This window comes from Mirounga leonina, unplaced genomic scaffold, assembly GCF_011800145.1.
Source record: "Mirounga leonina isolate KUSES-001 unplaced genomic scaffold, KU_Mleo_1.0 Mir_94, whole genome shotgun sequence".
NCBI lineage: Eukaryota > Metazoa > Chordata > Mammalia > Carnivora > Phocidae > Mirounga > Mirounga leonina.
Window position 1 is genome coordinate 40,760,381 of NW_023270855.1, and position 25,219 is coordinate 40,785,599.

At 50.9% G+C, this 25,219-nt stretch overlaps 1 protein-coding gene across 1 annotated transcript; it reads left to right on the top strand.

The window, feature by feature from the left end:
• The first annotated feature begins 1,990 nt into the window (after window positions 1-1,990).
• On the top strand, window positions 1,991-23,375 carry TRAIP (TRAF interacting protein). Its single transcript, XM_034998435.1, has 15 exons — window positions 1,991-2,177; window positions 7,569-7,626; window positions 8,148-8,231; window positions 10,241-10,280; window positions 10,880-11,007; window positions 12,222-12,316; window positions 12,817-12,930; window positions 13,643-13,730; window positions 14,307-14,396; window positions 14,831-14,919; window positions 20,049-20,204; window positions 22,006-22,054; window positions 22,326-22,475; window positions 22,575-22,625; window positions 22,830-23,375. The coding sequence occupies exons 1-15, from the start codon at window positions 2,080-2,082 to the stop codon at window positions 22,947-22,949; spliced, it is 1,410 nt and encodes a 469-aa protein (XP_034854326.1). The 5' UTR covers window positions 1,991-2,079; the 3' UTR covers window positions 22,950-23,375.
• Window positions 23,376-25,219: the final 1,844 nt, after the last annotated feature.

Below are 25,219 nucleotides of genomic sequence, written 5' to 3' on the forward strand. Positions count from 1 at the left end.
GGAACAGTTGGGATGTGGCAATGAAAACTGGGAAGGCAGAGTGTAGGCCCAGTACCTAGTGCACCAGCTTAGCTGGGTCCTTACCCTGAGCCAGACAGGGAAGGCTGATAGCCCTTGGCTCTTCTCTGATGGTGTTCCTCAGGCTCAGGCTACAGTCCTCTCCATCCCAGGGGGCCTGCCACATGGCAGTGTCCCATAATCTGATTTGAGGTTTGCCCTTCACAGGGGCAGATTTCTGCTCTCCTAATTGAAAAATAAAATAGAGAGGAACCCCCACCCCCACCCCTCTATGTCTGTGACCCATTTCCCCTTCTGTCAGGGCTTAGAGAGAGGCCCAGGTGCCTCTGAGCTATGCTGAGTTGCTTTTACTGGGATGAGGAAGTGGAATAAGGCTCCCCAATTTCCTGATGGAGGCTCCTGGCAGGTGCCCTTTGTCAGACCCCACCACAGCTTGGGCAGGCAGCCACACTGGTCCCGGCCTTTGCTCGGCACTCCGGTGGCAGTCCTGCCCTTCTCCCTGCATGCCTGTGGGTCTGCTCTGGTGTATGAAGGTCGGTAGGCTAACTGTGTGCCTGCTGAACCTGGCAAATAAATGTCACCCTGCCAAAGCCTCTGGCCATCCTCTTGCCTTTGCTTCCTCTGTCTTACTGGGGAGGGGCCCCTGGAAGGCAGTGGGGAGGGAAGAGGCTGGGAGTAGGTTCACATGTCTGTGCTCAGTGCCATGAGGATTGCTTGGGCTGGGTACAGATCATTCTTTACCACTGTGTGTTCCTTGATTGTGGCGGGTCCTCTGGACGCTAGAAATCCATGTGGGTGGTGGGTCCTGTCCTGGGCTTGTGCCAAGGAAACCCCCCTGGACTGCTGTTCTGACAAGTCCTGTTGAACAAGGAGCCCTTGTCTTGACTTAGGCATATACCTGAAACTCACCACAGACCAGCCATCATAGGGAGAGACCTTGCCCATGGCCAAAGTGGGCTTCCCTGGGTTGGGGAGAGGGTGCAGGGTGGGCAGTACACAAAGGTTCTATGCTGCCCTTTGTGTTGATTCCTCCTCCCTGTGGACAATGCCCGTGCTTTCCACACAGGCCCAAAGAACTTCACTCTGGGTCTACTTCAGGTGGAACAAATCAACGTTAGATCATGGGGCTCTACATAAGGTTTCTTCTGGGGAGAGGGTAGTAACACTGCTAAAAACAGTTAAGCATGAAAACTGCTAGGAAGACTTGTTCCAGTCCTGACTGGCCCAGATGAATTCACCAGGGATGCTGCTCTTTCTCAGGGAGAACCCCAAAGATAACTTCTCTGATGTGGGAATCAATAAAAGGGTTTGTTAGTCACTGGTCTATAAAGCATCTGGGCCTCCAAAATTGTAACCCCACTATACAGTCCAGAGGCATGCTGGTCCTCCTGAGAGCTAAGAGCGAAAGTCAGGGTACTGGCCTTGCTGCCTCCAAACTTAGGGATCATCATGCCTTGCTTGGGGTGTCCTGAGGGGTTGGGACCTGTGTCCATCTTTCTAGGACCACTCAGAGCCGAAGGCTGAGAGGGTGGAGCATTCTTTTAGTCTGTGGGAACTACGGGCGTACGGTCGAGCACTGCCCAGAGCCCAGGGGACCGCTCTCCATCGGGACCATCGTCCCATTCCCCTGTGGCTTTGGTCTTCTTGACTCTCGAAGTGCAGAGAAGGCTGCCCTGACAGAACAGGGCTGAGGAGCCAATGCCCGGCGCGCCTCGCACCAGATCTGGCGTCGGACCATAATGTCTTGTCTTGCCCCAGAAAGGGGCCCGCCGATGGCGTAGCTGCCGCGAGTACATGCCGAATCCTTCCGGGAGCCACTGGAGAATTACAGCTGACAGTCCCGCGCTCAGCCCCAGGATTCTCTTCGGTCGTTAAGCCCCGCCCCCCATGGTTTGTCCAATCCGGACCCAGCCTCCCCGTTCCTTATAGCCACTTCCGGTCCGCTCCCGGAAGTTGCGCAGTGGAGCCAAATTCGAAGCCCGCGGGGACGCGGGGGCGCGGCCGCGAAGCTGGACGGGTCGAGGTTTCCTCGGCTGCCTGATCCCCTTTAGACCAGTCATCATGCCTATCCGTGCGCTGTGCACCATCTGCTCCGACTTCTTCGACCACTCTCGAGATGTGGCCGCCATCCACTGCGGCCACACCTTCCACCTGCAGTGGTGAGTGACTGTAGTGGCGGGGCCGGGCTCTCGGCCTGGTACGGCTACGGAACTGTGGGGTATGGGGTCCCCGGGCGGAGCCCAGACAGGTGATTAAGACGGCACTAGCCTGAGCCCCACCGTAGGTTCCCGACCTGGACTGAGGCGGGTCTGGGCAGGCTCCCCGGAGGAGGTGACAGCTGAACTGAGTCCAGGGAAACAGAGTTGGTTCAGTGAAGATAAAGTAGGGGGCTCCTTGATCCGCTGGCAGAGAGGTGTGACTTCAGCACCTCTGGGCGGAGGTAAACTTTGGCCAAATTAACGAGGCCTTTTATTTCTTCGAGATAACCTGGTAGGCCTCTGGCTATCCGATTTGTTGTGGTTTGCTTGATGGTTTGGGATTATTCTACCCAGAGTCATCTCGTTGGTCAGACACCCCAGTGTATTCACTGACTCCAAGAAACCCAAGATAACATGGAAGGGCAAGGGGGCGCCTGGGTGGCTCAGTCAGTTAAGCATCTGCCTTCTGCTCCGGTCATGATCTCAGGGTCCTGGGATTGAGCCCCAAATCGGGCTCTCCGCTCAGTGGCAAGTCTGCTTCTCGCTCTCTTTCTCAAATAAATAAATAAATACATAAAATCTTTAAAAAATACCAAAAATCCATGGAAGGGCAAGGAGGTCCTCCCTGATCCAGCCGTCCTGCTGACCCTTTGAACGTACAGCTGGTGAGGAAAGATTCCCCTAGCAGGTGTGGCCTGGTTGATTCAGAGCTCTTTTTTTTAAATGAAATATTATTGACATACCATATTATATTAGTTTCAGGTGCACAACATATTGATTCAACAATTCTACACATTACTCGATGCTTACCACGATAATTGTGGTCACTGTCACCATACAACAGTGTTTTGTTTTGTTTTTTAAGATTTTATTTATGGGGCACCTGGGTGGCTCAGTTGGTTGAGCGACTGCCTTCGGCTCAGGTCATGATCCCAGGGTTCATGGGCTCCCTGCTCAGCGGGGAGCCTGCTTCTCCCTCTTCCACTCCCCCCTACTTGTTCTCGCTCTCTCTCTGTGTCAAATAAATAAATAAATAAATCTAGAAAAAAGAGATTTTATTTATTTATTTGAGAGAGAGCGAGAATGCAAGGGGAGAGGGAGAAGCAGGCTCCCTGCTGAGCAGGGAGCCCAATGTGGGGTTGGAGCCCAATGTGGGATTGATCCCAGGACCCTGGGATCATGACTTGAGTGGAGGACAGACGCCCAACCGGCTGAGCTGCCCAGGCGCCCCCATACAACAGTATTACTGATTATATTTCCTACGCAGTATTTTTCATCTCCATGACTTACTTATTTTATAACTGGAAGTTTGTACTTCTTAATTCCCTTTATCTATTTCACTGCTATCTGTTTCCAGAACTTTACCATCATTCCAGACAGAAACACTGTACCAATTAAACGACAACTCTTCATTACCCCCTCCCCATTGCCCTGAAAACCTTTATTTTACCCTCTGTGTCCTTGAGTTTTCCTATTCTGGGTATCTTATATAAGTGGAAGCATACAATATTTTTCTTTCGAGTTTTGCTTCACTAAGCATAATGTTTTCAAAGTTCATCCATGTTGTAGCATGTATCAGAATTTCATTCCTATTATGACTAAAATTCGATTGTATGGAAGTACCACATTTTGTTTATCCCTTCATCTGTTAATGGACCTTGGGTTGTTTCCATGTTTTGGCTGCTATGAGTAATACTACTATGAACTGGTTTAGAAGTTTTTGTACGAGTCCCTGCTTTCATTCCTTTTGAGTTATACCCAGAAGTGGAATGACTGGATCATATGGTAATTCTATGTTTAATTTTTTGAAAAACTGCTTTACTGTTTTCCACTTTGACTGCACCATTTTACAACCCCACCAGCAATGCACAAGGGTCCAATTTCTCCACATCCTTGTCAACACTTGTTATTTTCTGTTTTTGTTTGTTTTTTTATAATAGTTATCTAATGGGTGCTTTTTTTTTTTAATGTCTGTGTTTACAGCTATCAATTTCCCTCTTAGCATGCTTTCACTGTATTCTATAAGTCTTGGTATGTGGTGTTTTCATTTTCACTCATCTCAAGGTATTCTCTAATTTCCTTTGTGATTTCTTCTTTGACCCATCAGTTGTTTAAGAGTGTGTTGTTTAATTTCAACATATTTGCGAATTTTCCAGTTTTTTTTTTCTGTTACTAGTTTTCAGTTTCATTCCATTGTGATCACAAAAGATACTTTGTATTATTTTAATCTTTTAAAATTTAATAATACTTGTTTTGTGGCCCAACATATGGTCTATCCTGAAGAATGTTCCTTGTGCACTTGAGAAAAATGTGTATTCTGCTGTGATTGGGTGGAGTATTTGTGGGTTAGATCTAGTTGGTTTATGTTGTTCAAGTCCCCTATTTCCTTATTGATTACCTGTCTGATTGTTCTACCCATTATTAAAAGTGTGGATTATTGACATCTCCAACTTTTATTGTAGAACTGTCTATTTCTCTCTTTAATTCTGTCCAATCTTCTTCCATATATTTTTGGGTTTTGTTGTTAGGTACATGTATGTTTATAATTGTTATTTCTTCTTGTTGGATTGTACCTTTTATCAAAATATAAAGTCCTTCTTTATTTTTTTGTAACATTTTTTGACTTAAAGTCTATTTTGTCTGACAATAACATAGCACTTCAGCTCTTTTTGTTACCATTTTTTTACTTATCCTGCTTGGGATTCTTATGGTTCTCTAACTTGTGGAACAGTTTCTTTAATTAGTTTTGGAAAATTATCAGCCATTATCTTTTCACGTATTGTCTCTATTCCATTATCTCTTTTCTTTTCATATTAGTTTCTCATTTCTTTTTTTTTTTTTTAAGATTTTATTTATTTATTTGAGACAGAGAGAATGAGAGAGAGAGAGCACATGAGAGGGGGGAGGGTCAGAGGGAGAAGCAGGCTCCCTGCCGAGCAGGGAGCCCGATGCGGGACTCGATCCAGGGACTCCAGGATCATGACCTGAGCCGAAGGCAGTCGCTTAACCAACTGAGCCACCCAGGCGCCCTAGTTTCTCATTTCTGTTTAAACAAATTAATACTAACCTGGTGTTTTTTTGTTTGTTTGTTTGTTTTTAAAGATTTTATTTATTTGACAGAGAGAGACACAGCGAGAGAGGGAATACAAGCAGGGGGAGGGGAGAGGGAGAAGCAGGCCTCCCGCGGAGCAGGGAGCCTGATGTGGGGCTCGATCCCAGGACCCTGAGATCATGACCTGAGCCGAAGGCAGACGCCGAACGATTGAGCCACCCAGGTGCCCCTAACTTGGTGTTTTAAAACAACACAGATTTATTATCTTGCAGTTCCAGAGATCAGAAGTCCAAAATGAGTTTACTGGATTATAGTCAATGTTTGTAAATGGGGATATGCCCTTCTTGGCTCGTGGCCCCATTCTCCATCTTCAGATCTCTCTGTATGCCTCTGACACTACTGCTTCACTTAAGGACCCTTGTGATTACATGGGGGCACACCTGGATAATCTCCCTGTCTCAAGATCCTTTTTTTTTTTTTTAAGATTTATTTATTTATTTGAGAGAGAGAAAGCGCACAAGTAGAGGGAAGAGGCAGAGGGAGAAGTAGGCTCCCCACTGAGCAAGGAGCCCAATGTGGGGCTTGATCCCAGAACCCTGGGATCATGACCTGAACCGAAGGTGGACACTCAGTTGATTGAGCCACCCAGGAGCCCCCTGTCTCAAGATCCTTAATCACATTTGCAAGATTGCTATTGTCATATAATGGGAAATATTCACAGGTTTGAGAAATTAGGACATAGACTTCTTGGGGAAAATGCATAATTCCACCTAATACTTTCTTTTTGGAATTCCTTATTATATGTATGGTAGACCTTCTCACAGTATCTTTTATATCTTTTGTCATCTCTTCTATATTTTTCCATCTTTTTAAGTCTCAGTGTTTTCTCTGACCTGTCTTTTCATTTTACTAATTCTTCAACTGTGCCTAACTCGTTAAACTCGTCCATCCAATTCTTAATTTTGGCCATTTTTAATTTTAGAATTTATGTTTGGTGCTTATTAAATTCTGCCATGTCACCTTTTATTCTGTAGTTCTCTACTGATAAATTTTGTTCTTTTTTAAAATAAACTCTACCCCCACCATGGGGCTCAAACTCACAACCCCGAGATCAAGAGTTACATGCCGTACCGACTGAGCCAGCCAGGCGCCCGTCTACTGATACTTTCAGTCTTGATTTTTATTTCGTTAGCATGCCGTATTATGTTGTGTCTGACAGTTCCCGTATCCGAAGTCCTCGTGCATATGTTCTGGTTTGCACGTGTAGTGCTTTTTTCCTTGTCTATTTACTTAAAAGAAAAAAAACAACTAAAACATTTACTTTATGTAAATGGAATCATACCTAATATACCTTTTTGTGTCTGGCTTCTCTTCCTCAATGTTATGTGTATGTGATTCATCTGTAATATTGTTCTCAGTTGTAGACTCATTCATTCTTTTTGCTGTATAGTATTCCACTGTGCCTGGCTACCTTTGAATTTATCTTGTCCTAATATACGGAAAGTTATTTATAGAAAAAAAACTAAGGCCTGGGATGATGGTATTATCTTCCAGAAAGGACTCTTTCTCCCTGGTCTCTGGTGGGAGAGTCTACTAGTAGGAGACTAATTAGAGTTGAAGGCTTGAGGTTTTGTTGGACCACTCACATAGAGGATATGAAGCTGGACTGTATTTTGCTTTTCCCACGACTTGCATTTGCTTCTAGTTTACCCTTCCTCTGAAAGCTTAGCCCTTTGGAGTCCCACCTTAAAGTGGGGGTGTTATTAGAATCCCCATCTCTGAGGGACCCTGAACTTTGGCTCCTGCTCCCTCCCAGTCAGAGACCCGAATGCTGACAAAAGAGCAGCTCAGGGGTCGGGAGGACCCTAACAGGGCCAAAAAAAGGGCCAACTGGTCTGAGTGCTTGTTTTTTTTTTTTTTTTTTTAAAGATTTTATTGATTCATTTGACAGAGTGACAGTGAGAGAGGGAGCACAAGCAGGGGGAGTGGGAGAGGGAGAAGCAGGCTGCCCGCTGAGCAGGGAGCCCGATGCGGGGCTCGATCGCAGGACCCTGGGACCAGGACCTGAGCCGAAGGCAGCCGCTCAATGACGGAGCCATGCAGGCGCCCCTGGTCCGAATGCTTGTACCAGTGGGGCCCTGTGGGATGTGCTGTGTCACCTGTGGTGCTGCCCTCCTTCGTGGTCAGGTGTCAGGCCGAGCAGGAGTGAGGCAGACACTGTTGTGGTCAGGGTGCCCACCTGGCCTGTGTGTCTGCCCAAGCAAGGGCTCACCAGTCTGCTTCTCTGCTTCTCATTCCAGCCTAATTCAGTGGTTTGAGACAGCACCAAGTCGGACCTGCCCCCAGTGCCGAATCCAGGTGAGGGTGATGGGGTGAAAACACCTCAGCTGAAGACATCTTTTCCTTGCCAGGGAGCAGGAATCAGGGAAGATCTCTGAAACTGAACAGTATCTTTGACCTTTTTGGGCCCTCTTGGTTTGAGGCTGATTAAGCCTTGTGCTCGTAAGTGGCTCAGGAGGCCTGCTTATGCCCAAGAGTAGCTGGCAGATAGACTTGTTGCCCGGGCCGGTTTTCACCTAGGTAAATTTAGCCTCTTTCCTTGCCTTTCCCCATCCTCAATGCCCAGCAGCTAGAGTTGGGGTATCTTTTGAACAGTCACCTCATGGGTCTGCAGTGACATGACTTTAGTAACCACCAAACCAGTGGCACCAGCGTGGGGTGACTGTAGGGTTACAGAGCTCATCTGATTCCAAGGGATGTGCCATGAAAAGTGAGGGCTGAGAACAGGCCTGGCTGCATGTTCAGCTGCATGTACATCCCTGTCATCCTTGCACATGACCCAGCTATACAGTCATACTCTGTCTTGTCCTTCCATCCAGGTTGGCAGAAGAACCGTTATCAATAAGCTCTTCTTTGACCTTGCCCAAGAGGAGGAGAGTGTCTTAGATGCAGAATTCTTAAAGGTACCCAGGATTTATGTCCTTCTACTGAACCCCAAGCCGTCTGAGAATTTACTCTCTGCTCCCTCACAGGGTGGGTGTGTAGATTGTGGAGATGGAGTCTGGAGGGAGAGTCATAGAGGTTTCAAGGCAGAGGGGAGCAGAGCAGAGGAAAAGTGATGATAAGACCCAGTCATTGGAGAAATACACTGTTAGGGCAGAGAGGAGCCACGTGACTGTGAGCCTTCACCCTTGGGATTTCAGAGCAATTCCTTCCAAAGACCAGAGTGTCTCTCCCGACGTTCTCTCACCTTGCAGAGCTTCTACAGCCATCCTTCCCAGCCCACTTTGCTGCTTGGACAGCTAGATACAGATCAGAAAACTCTTCTAGTCCTCAGCCAGGGAAGATGTGTGGACCCACTATTCACAAACCTGTCTGTGCCTCAAAACTGTGGGGAAGCTTGGTATATATCCAGGTGCCTGAGTCTTTCCCAGGCCAGGAATGGAGGGCAGAACCCCTGGAATCAGGATGTGAGCCAGGGCAGAAACCCACAATGCAGGGGAGAATGGGTGAATTCCCCCCTACACTGCTTCCCTTCAAGCCCAAGATTTAACTTTCTTTGTGCTGGATTGGCCAAAACCTCTTGAGGAAGCACGATTGGGGTTCGAAATGTACCTGGACTCTGCGGGTTCATTTGCTGGGCACCTGTCAGCCCAGGGTTCATTTGGCCTTGGCCCCAGGGTGCCGTGATGTCCTTGGAACCTTACTGCTTCAAGAACGTAGAGCTTTTGTGCTAAAGCCAGCATGTTCATCGTCATGGTAACTGCTCCTGGTTTTAAGCTGCGTCCTCCCTGTGATAAAGACAACAAAGGCAGCTTCGTTTCTTTCTGGCTTTCAAAGCCAGATCTAGGAGACAGAGAGACAACATCTTGAGTGGTTTGGAGCAAGGGCTTGTAGGTACCTTGCTTAGGTGTGGGGGCCAGGGGACTCGGGGGAGCTTTGGGTTGGTGTCTGTTCTCTGGCAGTACGTGCATGCCCTTCTCTACCCACCACTTGCACTCCAGGATGTTCTGCCTACGCTGAGCCGCCCAGCCACCAAAAGCTTTTGCCCCAGAGTCCTGGGTGGGGATTTTCACAGCAGGGAGCTTATCCTACTGGGGCTGGGCTTTAGTATTTGTCACATGTGAAATTCTGAGTCTTGTATTGACCTGGAAAGGGTGATCTGGAGGAAGATTTGCCTGGATTCCATCCTGCTACCACCATGAACCCTTCCTTGGCCAAGCCTTTCAGTTCTGCAGTGCCTGGTTTTCCTGCTTATGGAAAACTTCTCTTGCCCACGGGGGTGTTGAGTGCTCCGGACTCCTGAGTGGGAGCCTCTCAGTGGTTCTGTGGCCGTGGCTCTGTAACTTACGTACGGGCTTTGAGAGGTTCATTTGACCCTCACAGTAGTGTGGTTAGAGCCCAGCACGTGTGAGGTTTCATCCGGAGACATAAAGTTGTCCCAGCTTACCTACCTCATCAGGGTTGGAAGATTCGTGGCACACAGAGTGAGTTCAGAGCTTGGAGAGAAGTAGCCTGAAGCAAGCAGGACCTGGGGTGCAGTGAAGGAGTGGTGACCCAAGGTCCTTAGCCATCCGCACTCTGTGTCCCCAGTGAGTACAGCTGAAGCCCAGAGAGTGTAAGGGCCAGCACAGGGCCAAGGAGGTGATGGAGGCCTTGGCTGTGAGACTGATCACACAGGTCTAGCTTCGCTTCTCTTGCCCCTGTACTGCCTCCTTCCCTGTGCCAGTGTCTTGTACTTGAGATTATTTTCCTCCATCTTACCTACTTTTTAAAAAAAGCATAGAGATAAAGCAAGACATATCTCTTCACTGTTGGCTTAGCTTGGCCGTGACATATAGCAGGGTCTGTGCCTCCCTGGACCTACAGGCCTCACTTTCACCTCCTGGATCTCCCTGCAAGCTTTTTGGGATGCCGTATGGAAGCCAGGTATGATGCTTTTCTGCTTCTTATTGTGGATATTGCCTTGTAGAATGAACTGGATAATACGAGAGCCCAGCTTTCCCAGAAAGGTGAGTTAGTAAGAGACAGGGGGCCCTGGGAAGCTCCTGACCTAGGTGCTTGGGGGAGAGGCCCTGGGAGGAATGCCTCTAGCCTTCTGGTGAAGCTAGGGGCTCTCCCTGCTTTCTATATCCAAGAGTTTTGCCGGCTCTTGTGATTGGCAGGAAAGGAGAGGAAAGGGAGGTGCCTCAAGCCATCCTCCTAGGCCAGATGAGCTTCTTCTTGTCTGAGGCTACTTGCCCAGGACCGAGGCTGGGAGGGGGCTGCCTAATGGGACAGACTATTTCTGGGAGAGTGTTTGGCTGCTGAGTTTGGCAGGAAACCTGCTTGGGTTCTAAGATGATGAATTAACTAGACCCATGGGAGTGGACAGCGGTGAAATCTTTACTCAGGTAGTTCTAAGCAACAGAAAGGGTCTCATCCCCTGAATGAAGAGACTCTGGCTTAGCTTCCCTGGTTTGGTGCATGCCAGAGAGAGAAGTGGGCCACCCAACTTGCTGACCGGGGACTTGTTCCTTACCTGACTCAGGGGTGCAGTGCTGGAGCCCAAGGGCTCAGGTTCTTATGCTGATGGGTGAACGGGCCTTCCCCCTTCCCACCCCTGCTGCAGAGAAGGAGAAAAGGGACAGCCAGATCATCATTGACACCCTGCGGGACACGCTGGAAGAGCGCAACGCCACTGTGGAATCTCTGCAGAAGGCCTTAGACAAGGCCGAAATGCTGTGCTCCACCCTCAAGGTGGGTCCCCGGGTCCTGTGGGCACAAGTCCGTTGGCCTTATCTTCTGGCTCTGCCTTGGTCATGACCTTCGTTTGTGCAGTTATAAAGTGGAGGCAAATCCCTTCTTCCCCAGGCCTCCAGTGTTGTACCCATCCAGTCCGTAAGCGAGGGGTCATATTGACTGTGCTTATGGATTTTGTACCGAGTAGTCTGAAGAGGTGAGGCCTTCCCGGCGCTTCTCAGAGGGGCAGCTCAGCCAAGACCTCAGTGAGGCTGGACCTTGTTTCCAAAAGTGGTTTGTACTCCACCGATGAAGCCAGACGGAAGAACCTTCCATTAGCACTCTAGTCCTTGGCTGGGCTGCTCTCTGGAGCCAGATCAAACAGCATCCCAAGGAGGAGCAGTGGGCCTTTGAAGTCAGCTGTGCTGAGCTGACCGGGCAGATCAAAGCCTGCAGAGCAAGCCGCTCTAGACCCAGATGAATTTTGTATCAGCCTGGGTTGGTGAGCCTCTTGCTCTCTAAGGGGCATGAGGCGATTGATCTGAGCCCGCAGTTGATATTCTGGCCTCGTAAGAAGGAGCAGTCCTTGCTGGATGCCATTTGAAAGGGAAAGGGAGCCATCTTTGTGAACAGACAGAGCCCCAGGGTGTTCGTTGTCTCTGTTCCTGCTTGGTGGCTGGGCTGGATCACGTGGCCTGGCCAGTGGGAGGGAAGGAGTGAATCAGGACCTGGCTGCAGAGCGGGCATCTTTGATAGCATTCCCACGTCAGAGATGGAGTGCTTTTGTGCTGAGGGCAGCCTGGCTAGCTGCCTCTGGTTCAGCTCTCCTAGCCTGACTGATAACTGTCCTTGGGTCTAGATGGTGGATAATGAGACCTGGATTTGTGTTTCTTCAGCTTCCTACATGACATGCACCGTGAGCCCTTAGGCCACAGGACCTTGGCAGCCCACAGTGGGCCTCTAGCTAGTGGCAGTGGGTTGTGCCTGGGGTAAGACATATCTCAGGAGGAAGCAAGCAGGGAGGTGAGGAAGCAGTTGGCATTGGGCCTCATAGCAGAAAAAGCACAAGCCAGAGTCGGGCCCCGGAGCCTTCCTCCCTGGAGGCTGGGCACACACGGTTATCAGCACTTGGAAAAGCAGACAGTTCTAGAGTGGAGGTCTCAGGATGACTTTAGCCACGGGCCCTGGGATCGTCCAAACAACAGGTAGGCACGGGTGTGTTTGCTCTTCAGAAGCAGATGAAGTACTTGGAACAGCAGCAGGACGAGAGCAAACAAGCCCAGGAGGAGGCGCGCCGACTCAGGAGCAAGATGAAAACCATGGAGCGGTGAGCCCGGAGCTGGGGACTCCCTCTGCCCTTGCTCCTGCGGCCCCCAGAGGGCCCAGCTCTTAGGACTGCAGTAGGGGTTGGCCCCTCTGTGGCGCAAACCTCCGTAGGCCATGTGGGGTCCAGGCCAACTGGGTGTGGGCCCAGGTGTCCTCGCTCGGCCTCGGTGGGCTCCTCCGCTTTCCATGGGGCCCCTTGCCTCAGTCCTCCCTCTTCCTGTTGCCCGTGGCCCGGTGACCTGGCAGGTCTTGTGCTCCAGAGACCTTTCTCCAAGGATCCCTGACGTTGAGGACCTGTCAGCACCCATCATTCCCCAGCAGCGTCCCTGCAGCTGTGTTCAGCTCTGCTGTGGGGCCTTCCTTCGGGTAGACCCGCCTGCTGAAGCATGCTGGCAGACCAGGCTGTCACCATAGCAACAGCAGCAAGGGAAAGCCGAGCTGCACTGGGTACCTACCCATCAGCCTCCAGGTTGTAAATGCCGTGGGCTGGGTGTTTTTCAGGATCGAGCTCCTGCTCCAGAGCCAGCGGCCCGAGGTGGAGGAGATGATCCGAGACATGGGTGTGGGGCAGTCCGCGGTGGAGCAGCTGACCGTGTACTGCGTGTCCCTCAAGAAGTGCGTACTCCGGCCCCTGTGGCCCAGTCCGGGAGCTAAGCCACGGCCCCTCTCTGCTGCCCATCTCTTGTAAAGCAGAGCAGGCAGACCTAAGGGGCGGGCTCCGGAGCTATGCTGCCTCTGTTTGAACCCTGACCCCACCTCTTACCGAGTGGCCACGAGCCAGTTTCTTGGCCTCTGACCCACAGCTTCCTGAATGGAGATAGTAATAACTTGCCTCATTGGGTTATTGAGAGAATGTGAATATAAATGTTATTTCTAAGAAGGTTGGCACCACTCTCTGGGCTATAAGCACCATCGTGATAAATGGAGCCTGTTTCCTATCAGCACTCACCGACTCTGCCTGACTTGCATCAGAAACTTTGCTACTGTGGATGTGAGGTTGGGGAAAGGGGGCTACTTGGCTGACAGGCACGGAGGATCCCAGATGTCTCCTATGAGGGCCACGTGGTATAGGGGGCCTCTTCGTGAGGGCAGGGCTTCCTGCAAACCCTCTCCAATCACCAGTGCCTGCAGGACAGGCAGGGAACAGAGACTCCCCTGCTCTCCTTGCAGGACCTTCTGCAACACCACGCTGCTGGGCTCAGGTGTCAGAGTAGGAACGAGAACTGGCTGAGGGGACAGCCTGGGCTTTGCGTTTGTTCGGTGCTGTGGTGCAGTCTGACCAGCAGGGTGCCCCATTCTGACATCTCTTTTCCTGGCCCCCTCATAGAGAGTATGAGAATCTAAAAGAGGCACGGAAGGCCTCAGGGGAGCTGGCGGACAGACTGAAGAAAGACTTGTTTTCTTCCAAAAGCAAGGTAATGGTGGGGAGCAGAAGGTGAGGGGAGCAGGGGCTATCCTTTTGTCGTGCTCAGTCCTGTCTCCTGAGCAAAGCCATGGGGCCTGTTGGTGCAGCAGACTCCACAGGGCCTCTGGGTGATTCACAGAGACTGGTTACTGGGCCTTGGCTCTGGCTCTGTGGCTTGTCCCCTTAGGGTGGCAGGTCATGCAGGCATCCCCCCCAGTACGTGCACACTTACGCTACCTTCTATCCTTCCTGGCTCCGGGCAGATCCTGAATGTGACAGTGTTAGAGGCGCCCTTTTGTCCCAGGCCCAGAGTAAGAGGAACGTACCTGGAACCCCATTCAGTCAGCACAGCTGCTTTATCTCTGGGCCCGGTGCATCCATGGGCTGTCGGGTTTAGAATGCAGCCCTAGTTCCTGGGCAGCTCCAGATGGGCATGGACAGGCCCCACAAAGCCACGGTCTCCCCATGTGTCCTCAGACTCTTCTGGACCCTGGGCTTCTGTGAGCATGCACTGGGTAGCAGCAGGTGGGGGCAGAGCACATGGCCATCTGCTGGCCTGTCCTTTACTCCCTATACTTTCTTGTAGTTGCAGACAGTCTACTCTGAACTAGACCAGACCAAGTTGGAGCTGAAGTCGGCCCAGAAGGATTTACAGAGTGCTGACAAGGAGATTGTGGTAAGGAACATCCCTGGCCAGACGGGAACGAGGGGTCATTTTTGTGTCCTCCGAGAACCTAGAAACCTGTGTCCCAGTCTGTGGCGGTGGTTCTGGGTTCCCTGCATCCTCCTGGGTCAGAGTGGGTCAGGATGTGTACCTTGGCCCTGATTTGGAACCTGGGCCTCCTCAGTAGGGGACAGACAGCACCATGGGTCTTCCCCTACAGCCTGTCCTGTACCTATATCCCCAGGGCTATAGCCTCACCAGAGGAGAGGCTTCACCAGAGAGGGGTTCTGAGGCCAGGTGATCCAGGGGGTTCAGGATATTGGGGGTTCAGGCCTTGCTCTGTTCCCAGTGGGCTTGCCTGTCGTGCATGTTGTCATGTCCTTGACAGTCTCTCTGGACTTGCTGCCTCAGCCTTCCTTTCACACTCTTCTCTTTCCTTCCCCAAGAGCCTGAAAAAAAAGCTAACGATGCTGCAGGAAACCCTGAACCTGCCACCCGTGGACAGTGAGACTGTCAACCGCCTGGTTTTAGAGAGGTTGGTTGACTTCCTGGGGTGGTGCAGGGGTCATAAGCTGGAAGAAGTCCCTGGTAAGGGTCTTCACTACTCCTGGCTTTGGTCGGGTGGGTGGTCCACGTGGGCCTGAAGGCTGTGGGCCTCCTGCCCTGGGACATAGCCAAGATTTAGTTGGAAAGCAGCTTTGAGGCAAGTTCTGGGCTGACAATGAAAGGCTAAGGTAGGCCAGAGAGGACCTAGGGATGGGTAGGGAAGGGGCAGGAGTGTTGACTGTCCTCACGCATCCTATTTATGAAATGCTTACCAAATGCATTTGTCTGCCCCAGATTCTGAAACAAACATAAAACCAGTCACCGAAATAAATTCTCCGCTGGTCTCAGGAATGTGTGCATTAAAGCTGCCAGCAGAGGGAGCCAAGAGGCAGAGGGATGGGTGTCCCTGCCGGGACTGGCTGCCCATTCCTCCTGAGTGTTACAGAAGCCGAGCTAAGAGCATCTCTGGGCTGTTCTGCCTAGCTGCCCAGCTGATGGCCCAGACGGAAAGCACATAACCCAGTGGCCCAGCCTTTTATTTGAGCCACTTTTCAATGTCCTTTGGAAAATCATTATGCTCCTTCTTCCTCACATCCAATCACTTGCCAGAGTCTGCCCATCTAACGTCTGTGGTGCCTCCTAATCCTATCTATCCCTGGCCGCCACCTCCAGGTGAGGCTGGTGACCCATCCTCCGCTCCTCCTGTCTGCCCGGCTTATCAGCCCCCGGCTTCACGTCATTCCTCCCCCCACCAAACACTCCCAGACCTCTTGGCACTGTGCCTAAGGCACTCGTGGAGTGAGCCCGTAAGCACACACCCGGCCATGAGTAGACTGGGAGCCGCGTCTTGATCTGTGTTCCTCACCACCAGCTTCCTTACACATACATTCTTTTCCCCACACCATACTACCTGGTCAGCATCTGCACCGGGGAGCGAGTGCCAACAAGCCAGTGTCCTCTCCTTCTCATTTTACCTTTAGTTCCTCATCCGTACGCTTTCCTTTTTACCTCAGACCCTCCAGTGTCTCTTCATGGAACTAGAGCTGCCTGCCCCCCCGCCAGTTTGGGTTGGACTGAGAAATGGCTGTGGGAGTCTGATGGGCACATGACTCTCTGTGAGGTCCAGCGTGTTGCTGATTTGGACAAACTAGACGCCATATCTGGTCCTTCCTCCCCATTCCACCCTCAGAGCCCACTGGCCACGCTGGCTTGGAAGCCCCAGGTAGCACAAGGGCGCTGTCAGGAGCTTGACTCATAGGGAGCCGATAGTCTCGAAGACCATCTCATGTGGTCAAACATTTAGAACTCAAACTGCCTCAAGGCAGGAAGGAAAAATCCTTTTCCTAGCCTATCAAGGCTGTTATCGACAAGCTCCACAGTGCTCCCTCCACTTCCCACTCCATGGGCCTCAGGGTATTTCCACACACATGTGCTCTGTGTCTGGCATCCACAGTGAGGAATGCCTCTAGGCTCCCAGGGACTTTGCATACCTGCCTTTGCTTACTTTCTTTACCACTCCACGCCGGAGCGAGGCCTAGACTTCTTCTTCTTTTTTTTTTTTTTTAAGATTTTATTTATTTATTTGACAGAGAGAGACACAGCGAGAGAGGGAACACAAGCAGGGGGAGTGGGAGAGGGAGAAGCAGGCCTCCCACAGAGCAGGGAGCCCGATGCGGGGCTCAATCCCAGGATTCTGGGATCATGACCTGAGCCGAAGGCAGACGCTTAACGACTGAGCACCCAGGCGCCCCGAGGCCTAGACTTCTATAACCGGTTCTTACTGAGGGCATGCTGCATGTCAGGCCCCCTCAGTCCTCTTGGAGCTTGTGTTCCAGTGGGGTAGACAGACTGCAGGGTTAGATGGCGAAGCCCCAAGATGGCGAAGCCCCAATCGCCCCCGACCACACACCATGACAGGCCACATCCCATGACAAGAAAAGAGGCGCTTGTGCCATTTGCATTTAGAGGCTTCAGTGAGGGGTGAGCCTGGCTGTCAGGGCTGGGGCACGCGGGAGTCACCAGGGTGTGCGGCTTGGGCTGGGGGTGTGCGTGTGTGGCGTGGCTGTGGAGAGCGGGGTGTGATGAGGCTTGTTGACCCTCTGGGGTGGGAGACAGTGGCAGAGGACTTGCTGGGGTCCGTCGATAGTGGCAGAATTAACAGAGACTACAGAAATGTTGCCATGAGTGCTTCTGGCTGCCGCTTTCTGCTGTGGCTCCCAGAGCGGGAAGCAAAGCAACCTGCATGGCATTGGTTTGAGGCGGGCTTGTGCAACCTTTGTTTTCACTTGCAGGCAAGAAGGGGTGGAGCTTCCAGGGACCTGGCCAGGGAAAGGAAGAGATAGTCCAAGCTTCCCACATTGCTTACCCACCCGAATCAGTGCACGTAGTCCCCTTTCCTCCGATCAGCATGCCCCAATGGGCCCCGGCCAGAGGCTCATACCCTCACAGTGCATCCCTCCATCCTAGAGCAGTGGGAGTAGGGCTTTGGGCAGCCCTGATGACAAGGTCCCTAAGGGAAGGAAATAGAGGATGTTCTTGGGGCTGCCCTGCCACTCCCCAGAGTTCTCTGACCACAGGAGCTAGGGAGCCCCACCAGGCCTGGGTGGACTAGAAAAATCCTAGTGGCTGCAGTTTTCTAACAGAATACCAGTCCCCCGCCCCCCATTATAAAAGTAACAACACATTCATTGTTGAGAATTTGGAAAATACGGACTTAGTGCAGAGGTCGCTGTTGACATGTGGTTTATTTTCTTCTAGTCTTTTCTCTGTATGTGGGGAAAGTGGTGGGGGGATGTGTGTGCACCAAAATTGTACTTTCCATAGAGTTGTTTTCCCAAATTACAGTGGTAAAACATACCTAACAAAATTTAGCGGGCGCCTGGGTGGCTGAGTTGGTTAAGCGACTGCCTTCGGCTCAGGTCATGATCCTGGAGTCCCGGGATCGAGTCCCGCATCGGGCTCCCTGCTCGGCAGGGAGTCTGCTTCTCCCTCTGACCCTCCCCCCTCTCATGTGCTCTCTCTCATTCTCTCTCTCTCAAATAAATAAATAAAATCTTTAAAAAAAAAAAATTTAGCAACATTTTCAAGTGCACAATTCAGTGGCATTACATACATAATGTGGTCTCCTCTCCACCAGCCACCTCCAGAACGCTTTTCACCTTGAAAAACTGAAACTCTACTCATTAAACAATAACTTCTGTTTTCCAGCCCCTGGCACCCACCATTCTACTTTCTGTCTCCATGATTTTGACTACTCTAAATCCCTCATATAAGTGGAATCATTCAGTATTTGTCTTTTTGTGACTGGCTTACTTCCCTCAACATAATGTCCTCAGGGTACATCCATGTTGTAGCAGGTGTTAGTATTTCCTTCCCTTTTTAAAGCTGAATTATATTCCATTGTATGTATATACCACATTTTGCTTATCCATTCGCTGGTGGATGGACATGTGGGTTGCTTCCACCTTTTAACTGTTGTGAGTATGCGGCTATGAACATGGCTGTGCAAATATCTCTTCGACATCCTGCTTTCAGCTGTGGCTGTATACCCAGAAGTGGAACGGCTGGATCATACGGTAATTCTGTTTTTAATTTTTTGAGGAACTGCTGTACTATTTTGCATGGCAGATGTACCATGTTACATTCCCACTGACAGGACATAAAGATTCCAATTTTTTTTTCAAGATTTTGTTTTTAAGTAATCTCCATACCCAACATGGGGCTCGAACTCATGACCCTGAGATCAAGTTGCCTGCTCCACACATTGGGCCAGCAGGGTGCCCCAGGGTCCCAGTTTTACCACATCCTCACCAACACTTGTTATTTTCTGTTTGTTTGGGGGTTTTGTTGTTGTTGTTCATAGCAGCCATCCTCGTGGGTGTGAAGTAGTATCTCATGGTAGTCTTGGTTTGCATCACCCTAATGACGAGTGACGTTGAGCATCTTCTCATGGGCTTACTGGCCATCTGTAGATCGTTTCTGGAGAAAAGTCTATTCGAGCCCTGTGCACAGTTTTGAACTAGGTTGTTTGTTTTCCATTATAGAGCTTCGGTTCTATCTATATTCTGGATTTTAGCTCTATGTGAGAGATGATTTGCAAATAGTTTCTTCCATTCTGTGGATTGCTTTTTTACTCTGTTGACAGTGTCTTTTTTTTTTTTTTTTTTTTTTAAGATTTTATTTATTTGACAGACACAGCAAGAGAGGGAACACAAGCAGGGGGGAGTGGGAGAGGGAGAAGCAGGCTTCCCGCCGAGCAGGGAGCCTGATGTAGAGCTTGATCCCAGGACCCTGGGATCCTGACCTGAGCCGAAGGCAGACGCCTAACAACTGAGCCACCCAGGCGCCCCGACAGTGTCTTTTTAAGATTTTATTTATTTATTTGTGAGAGAGAGAGCATGGGGGCAGGGGGGAGAGGGACAAGCAGACTCTGCGCCAAGCCCAGAGCCCAATATAGGGCTCAGTCCCACAATCCCAAGATCATGACCCAAGCCAAAACCAAGAGTCAGATGCTCAACTGACTGAGCCACCTGGGTGCCCTGATTGTGTCTTTTGATGCACACGATTTTGAATTTTTTTGAAGTCCAACTTGTCTTCTTTTTCTTTTATCGCCTAGTATACAGAGTTTTGTATTACTTTTTAAATGTAGTGTATGAGCATTTCCCCATGTTATTAAGTTTACTCTCCAGAAACACTACTTTAATGTCTGCATCATATTCAGGCTGTGAAAGTGCCAGCCCCCTGGGGAGTCATTTGACCATTTCTAATATTGTGCCATTTGCCATCTATATCAATCTGTGGTCACATCTCTGGCCCCTTGCACTGCATTCTGAGAAATGAAGCTGTTTGGTCAAAAGGCAACCTTTTGTTTGTACTCTTGGGTTTTGTGTGTGTTTTGCTTGCTTCCTTCCATGTCTTGAAGACTTTCACTGGTCCCATGTCTGAAGCACTAAGCCAAGTGGTTTTTTTCTGTAGAGATTCAGGCTTCCTTGCAGGATGGCCCTGAGCCAGGTGTGGGCTCCAGACCCCTGGAACCAAGCCATCTCTGATGCTTTAGGGACTGTTGTCCTTCTGGACTGCCATGGTGGTCCAGAGTAACCGGGCCAACTCTGCCTATAGCCCAGCCCCCATGGAGATGCTGAGCCTGAAGCTTCGCCGACCAGCCTTTGGTGATGACATTGACCTCAACGCCACCTTTGATGTCGACACGCCTCCATCCCAGCCCTCCAGCATCCATCATGGCCGTGCCAAGAAGCTCTGCCAAGAGATAGCACAGTAAGTGGGAGTCCCTGGCCCTGTCCACAGCCTCGAGGGAGGATGACCAAGAGGTCTCTGCAGGCCCTGCCCTCATCACTCCGAGTGGCTGATAGGGCAGTGAGGGTTACCTGGGGTTGACCATGACTTTGATTCTGACCACCTCTTCTTCCCTCTCCTGAATACTCTGTGCAAAGCTCTTCTCTTGCTTGTTTTAGTCATCACTGCCACCCTTTAGGCAAAGGGGTTGTGATGTGAGTTGGAGAGAACACAGGGGTCCCAGTAGGGGCAGGTCTGGGTTGATGATGTTGGAAGGTGTGTGTGCTCCCCATACCTTGAATGCCTGCCCACCAGAGTCCTGAGCCAGGGACTCTGAACTTCCTCTTCCATTGTGTGCCTCTTTGGCTCTTGCTTAGAACCATCTCAAATCATGGAGCCCAGGGCCCCACCACCTAAGGGGGTATTCCGCAGGGGCAGGTGTAAGAAGCTGTGGGGAGCTGCAGTGGGATGGGTGGGACCTGCACTAGGGGCACAGTGGACTGGGAATGGCAAGTTATCTGCTTGACCAGGCAGGCCAAGTATGGTTCATCAGGGAGACGAGAACTACTCCCGTAGGTACATGTAGGTATACGCTGCTCAGGTAAAGGGGGTCAAGGGCAGAGTGGGTTTCCTCCTAATTGGAGACTTTGCACATGAGAGAAAGAAATTGAGGTGTTAAGCAGTGAAGGTGGGAGAGGCCTGGGGAGAGGGCAAAAGGGAGAGCCAGCTGGACTCTCCACCTCTCCCTACCGTTGGGGCTAGAGGCACCTGGGCCGTACAGGGCCGGGCCTGGTAGCCGTGGAAAGCAACCCTTGGGTGTGCGGGCTGCCGTCAGGGGACCTACGAGTGCCTGCTGCATGCCCTGGATTCTTCATGTCGTCTCTTTAGCTGTAAAGGGTGAGACATTTTTATCATCTTCAGGGCCTGCAGGGAGGCTGAGGGAACCCAGGATGCTTCCACCTTGGATCAGCCTCCCCAGGGCCAAACTCGCAGCAAGTGGACAATCTTCCCAGGGTCATCATGTAGCCTCACCACGGTCTATGGGGGCAGGAGTGGTGGGGTCCAGAGCTGACAGGCCCAATCTTGCCTTTGTCCTCATGGCTTTGAGAAGCCACAGGGTCAGCCTTAGGTTACCGTCCTTCTACCCACCTGGGAAAATACCAGGAAAGGGTATTCAGCTGCTAGTGTCCCCAGGAATTGGATGGAAACACTGTGTCTAGTTCTGGAGCTGGGAGTGAATGGCCAGGGCTTGGGGCCATGATCAGTTCTGCCCCCAGACCCTGCCTGCACAGATTATCTAGGAAGATGACCTAGTCCTGTGTGATGGGAGCACTTTATGAGCTCTCTACCGAGGGTCTTAGGGTGGTGGTGGCCCCTCTCTGGGCAGATGCAGCTAAGTCTGAGCTCATGAGGTACCTTCTGCCTGTATCAGGACATGACTGGCTTTCCTCCTGTGGGTGGTGGATCTCCATCCCCACATAGAGCCCAGGACATGGTGGGGTGCCTGAGGCCTTGGGGAGCATTCACATTGGCTTGGCTCCAAGTGGAAGCCGCAAGATTGGAAAATGGTCCAACTTCCCCCTCCCCACTCTGGCAGCTGTGACTGTCCAGCTCTTCACAGACCTGCACTTGGGGTGCGGCTGACCGAGGGGCCTTGCCCAGCACACAGCCATTACAGCAGCCGTGCCCCATGGTGGCTCCCCAAGGGCCGTGTGCTGAGCCTGGCTTGCCCGGCCCTGTGTCTTGCTCACCTGCCTCTTGCCTTCATGTCTCGCTCTCGCAGCTCTCCCGTTCAGGACATCCCCAAGAAGATGCCCAAAGGCGCTAAGCAGGTAAGGCTTCCCAGAAGTCAGGCAGTCACCATCCAACCCTTGCCAGGACCAAGTGTGAAGCTGGGCTTCTGAGAGGGCAGGGTCTTGCCAGAGCCCTCTCACTCCTGGCCCAGGACTGAAACACTTTGGAGCTACCTGGGAACTCTACTCATTAACCTTCCTGCCTCCGGGTGAGGCGTCAGAGATCCTGGTCCTGTTCTACCACCTCGACCCGCCCCCTCCTTTGCTGCCATCAGGCTCATCACGTCTGGCTTTGGGGTCTCCCCTCCAGGAGTCCCAGCTCTCACTGGGCGGCCAGCACTGTGTGGGAGAGCCAGATGAGGAGCTAGCTAGTGCCTTTCCTGTCTTCATCCGGAATGCCGTCCTAGGCCAGAAACAGCCCAAGAGGGCCAAGGCAGAGCCCTGTCGCAGCAGAGATACAGTGAGTATGGCTTCCCACGAGTGGCAAGTGCCAGCCCTCTTGGGGGGCCAGCCCCCTAGCCTATTAATCTGGCCCACTCACTTCTTCCTTCTACTTTAGGTAAGGACAGGCTTCGATGGGCTTGGAGGTCGGACAAAATTCATCCAACCTGTATCCTTGTTCTGTGACATTGGGCTGAGCTGAGCTAGCCACACCGTCCCTCACCCGTACCCCCCAGCCCCAGCCTGGCAGTGGCTACAGTCTCAGCTGTGTGGAGCTGGACCTCCCTCAGGACAGCAGAGCTGCCCACCCCCCAAGCCTAAGCCTTTGCTGCCCAGTCTTCTCTTTAGGCCTCTTCCTTGACGGCTTCTTCAGACTGACACGACGATGATCCACCCACTGCCTGTGAAACCCAAGCCCAAGACTAAGCAGAGAGTGGGGATGAAGAAAGCGCTCCCTCCTTCCCAGGCCAAGCTGGACACCTTCCTGTGGTAGTGAGAATAGTGAGCCGGATCAATGGCCAGATACATGCCTCCAATTCATAGGCCAGGACTGGCTCAGCAAGGGGTTTGGGGGGCAAGACCCCACTTCGAGGACCAGCGCCAAGGGCAAGGGTAGACAAAAAGATGGGGGTGAGGGTGAGTCCCAGAAACTGTGCTTTACCTGCACTTACCCCCCCCCCCCACTGGGTCTTCCGTACTGGGCCTATATGTGGCTGCTGAAGTGAGGCCAGCAGGACTTCCTCCTTGTTGGAGGCTCCTGTTTGTGGCCAGATGTGGCTGGGCTGCTTCTGATTCTCCAGACTAAGGTCTTTTATTGACTGTGTGGACCAAAGTGCCTGAGGCTTCTTGGGCAGCTTCAGCCTGCCCAAGCTTTTGCCTGCTTCTGACTTGCTGCAAGGCGTGGCCAGAACCGACCAGGATGGGGAATGAGGGGATCATGGTGGGGAGAAGATTGGAGGGTCGGGGGGGGAAGATTTCTATGTAAAATAAAAAAGATAGAATTTTTTCTTCATGGCTCTGGGAGTATGAATTTGCATCAACACTTTGGCAAACCGTTTGGCATAATTTTCTGAAGTAGGGCCTTCGCCTAGACTCAGACTCAGTAGTCCTACCCTTAGGCATGTGCCCCCTCCTAGGGCACAAGGAGACTCCAGCAGGAATGAGACCACTGCAGTTTTGTCCACAGTCCAAGCTGGGCACAGCCCAAATGCCAGAGGCTGGAAAGCAGATGGGTTAATAGGTATAGCCATACAGGGAACTCCCATCAAGCAAAATAAATAATCAGTGACCTTTGAGTCTTAACTTCAAGAGCACTTTCTCCTAGACTTCCCCTTGTGACCTCTAGCTTCCCTTTCTCATCACTGAAGGGGGTTCATCTGTCTCTGCGGGGCCCAGCACGGGCCTGGCACCGGGAGTGAAGGTGAGTGCCCTCATGCTTCGGGCCGAGCATGCCCCGCTGCCTCTAGCGCACCTGGAGGAGCATCACGGAGAGAAAGTAATGCTTGGTTATGGGAGCTGGAGCCTCTGCTGCCACCTTGAACCAAGGTTTGATGAGGGGAAGTGCAGTCTCGACTTAGGGGTGCAGTCGGCGGCGGCCTAATAGCCAGCCGAGTGATCTTAGGCAAACTAGCCTCTCTGTGTCTCAGCTTCTTTGATGTGGGGACAGTAGCACTAACCTCCCAATTGTGAGAACCTGATGAGTCAGCATTGCAGGTTAAGAACTTATGACCCCTAAGGAAATAATGCAGACTCAAAAGACAAATACTGTGTGATTTCACTTAAATGAGGTATCTAGAATGGGTAAATTCAGAGACAGAAGTAGAATAGAATAGAGGTTACCAGGGCCTAGAGTGAGGAGAAAATGAGGAGTCCTTACTTAATGGTTAGAGAGTTTCTGTCTGGGGTGATTTGTTTTCTCGCTATATAAACTACCCCCCCACCCCCCACCACCCCAGCTTTTAAAGAATTTCAGTACAGTTGGGTGCCTGGGTGGCTCAGTTGGTTAAGCATCCAACTATTGATCTCAACTCAGGTTTTGATCTCAGGGTCATGAGTTCAGGCCCAGGATGGAGCCTACTTAAAAAAAAAAATTTTTTTTTTTAATTCTAGGAGAGTTAACATACTGTGTTATATTAGTTTCAGGTATACGATATAGTGATTCAACACTTCCATACATTACTCAGGGCTCATCACAATAAGGGTACTCTTGATCCCCTTCACCTATTTCACCTACCTTCCCTCTGCCTGGGGTGATTTTAAAGTTTTAGAAATAGATAGTGGTGATGGTTACAAAACAGTTATTGCTAGACCTAAATACAAAGAAGTGGAAAGAGCGAATATAATCAACTATTTCAGAACTCTGATACCTGATTAGACAACTAGGAAAGTACTTGATGGAGGAAGAGCCAGGCTTGAACCAGCCACCATCCCCTATTCCTCATGGTTGTGGGGATAGCAGCTCCAGTTGCAAAAGCAGCTGACTGGTGCCAGAGCAGGAAGTAGATCTGAGGTTGTCTCCAGGTAGATGGTCTCAGAATTGAGTTGAATTGCAGGACGTGCAGTTGGCATTGGAAAATTGCTTGGTGGTATGGAATAAAATACACACTTAGGAATTAGTGTCAGAATCCTAAAAAACGATAGAGAAGATCAACAAAACCAAGAGCCGCTTCTCTGAAAGGTCAAGAAAATTGGCAAACTTTTAAATAAATTGACTAAGAGAAAAAGGACAAATTATCAAAGTCAAATCAAAATGGGGATGCTGTA

Bases quoted from the DNA above. Each gene is read 5' to 3' on its own strand.
- TRAIP (XM_034998435.1), top strand. From the start codon at position 2,080: ATGCCTATCCGTGCGCTGTGCACCATCTGCTCCGACTTCTTCGACCAC. The intron at 12,931-13,642 runs GTGCGTACTCCG...GCCCCCTCATAG, and splicing joins TACTGCGTGTCCCTCAAGAA to AGAGTATGAGAATCTAAAAG. The intron at 22,626-22,829 runs GTATCCTTGTTC...CGGCTTCTTCAG, and splicing joins GGACAAAATTCATCCAACCT to ACTGACACGACGATGATCCA.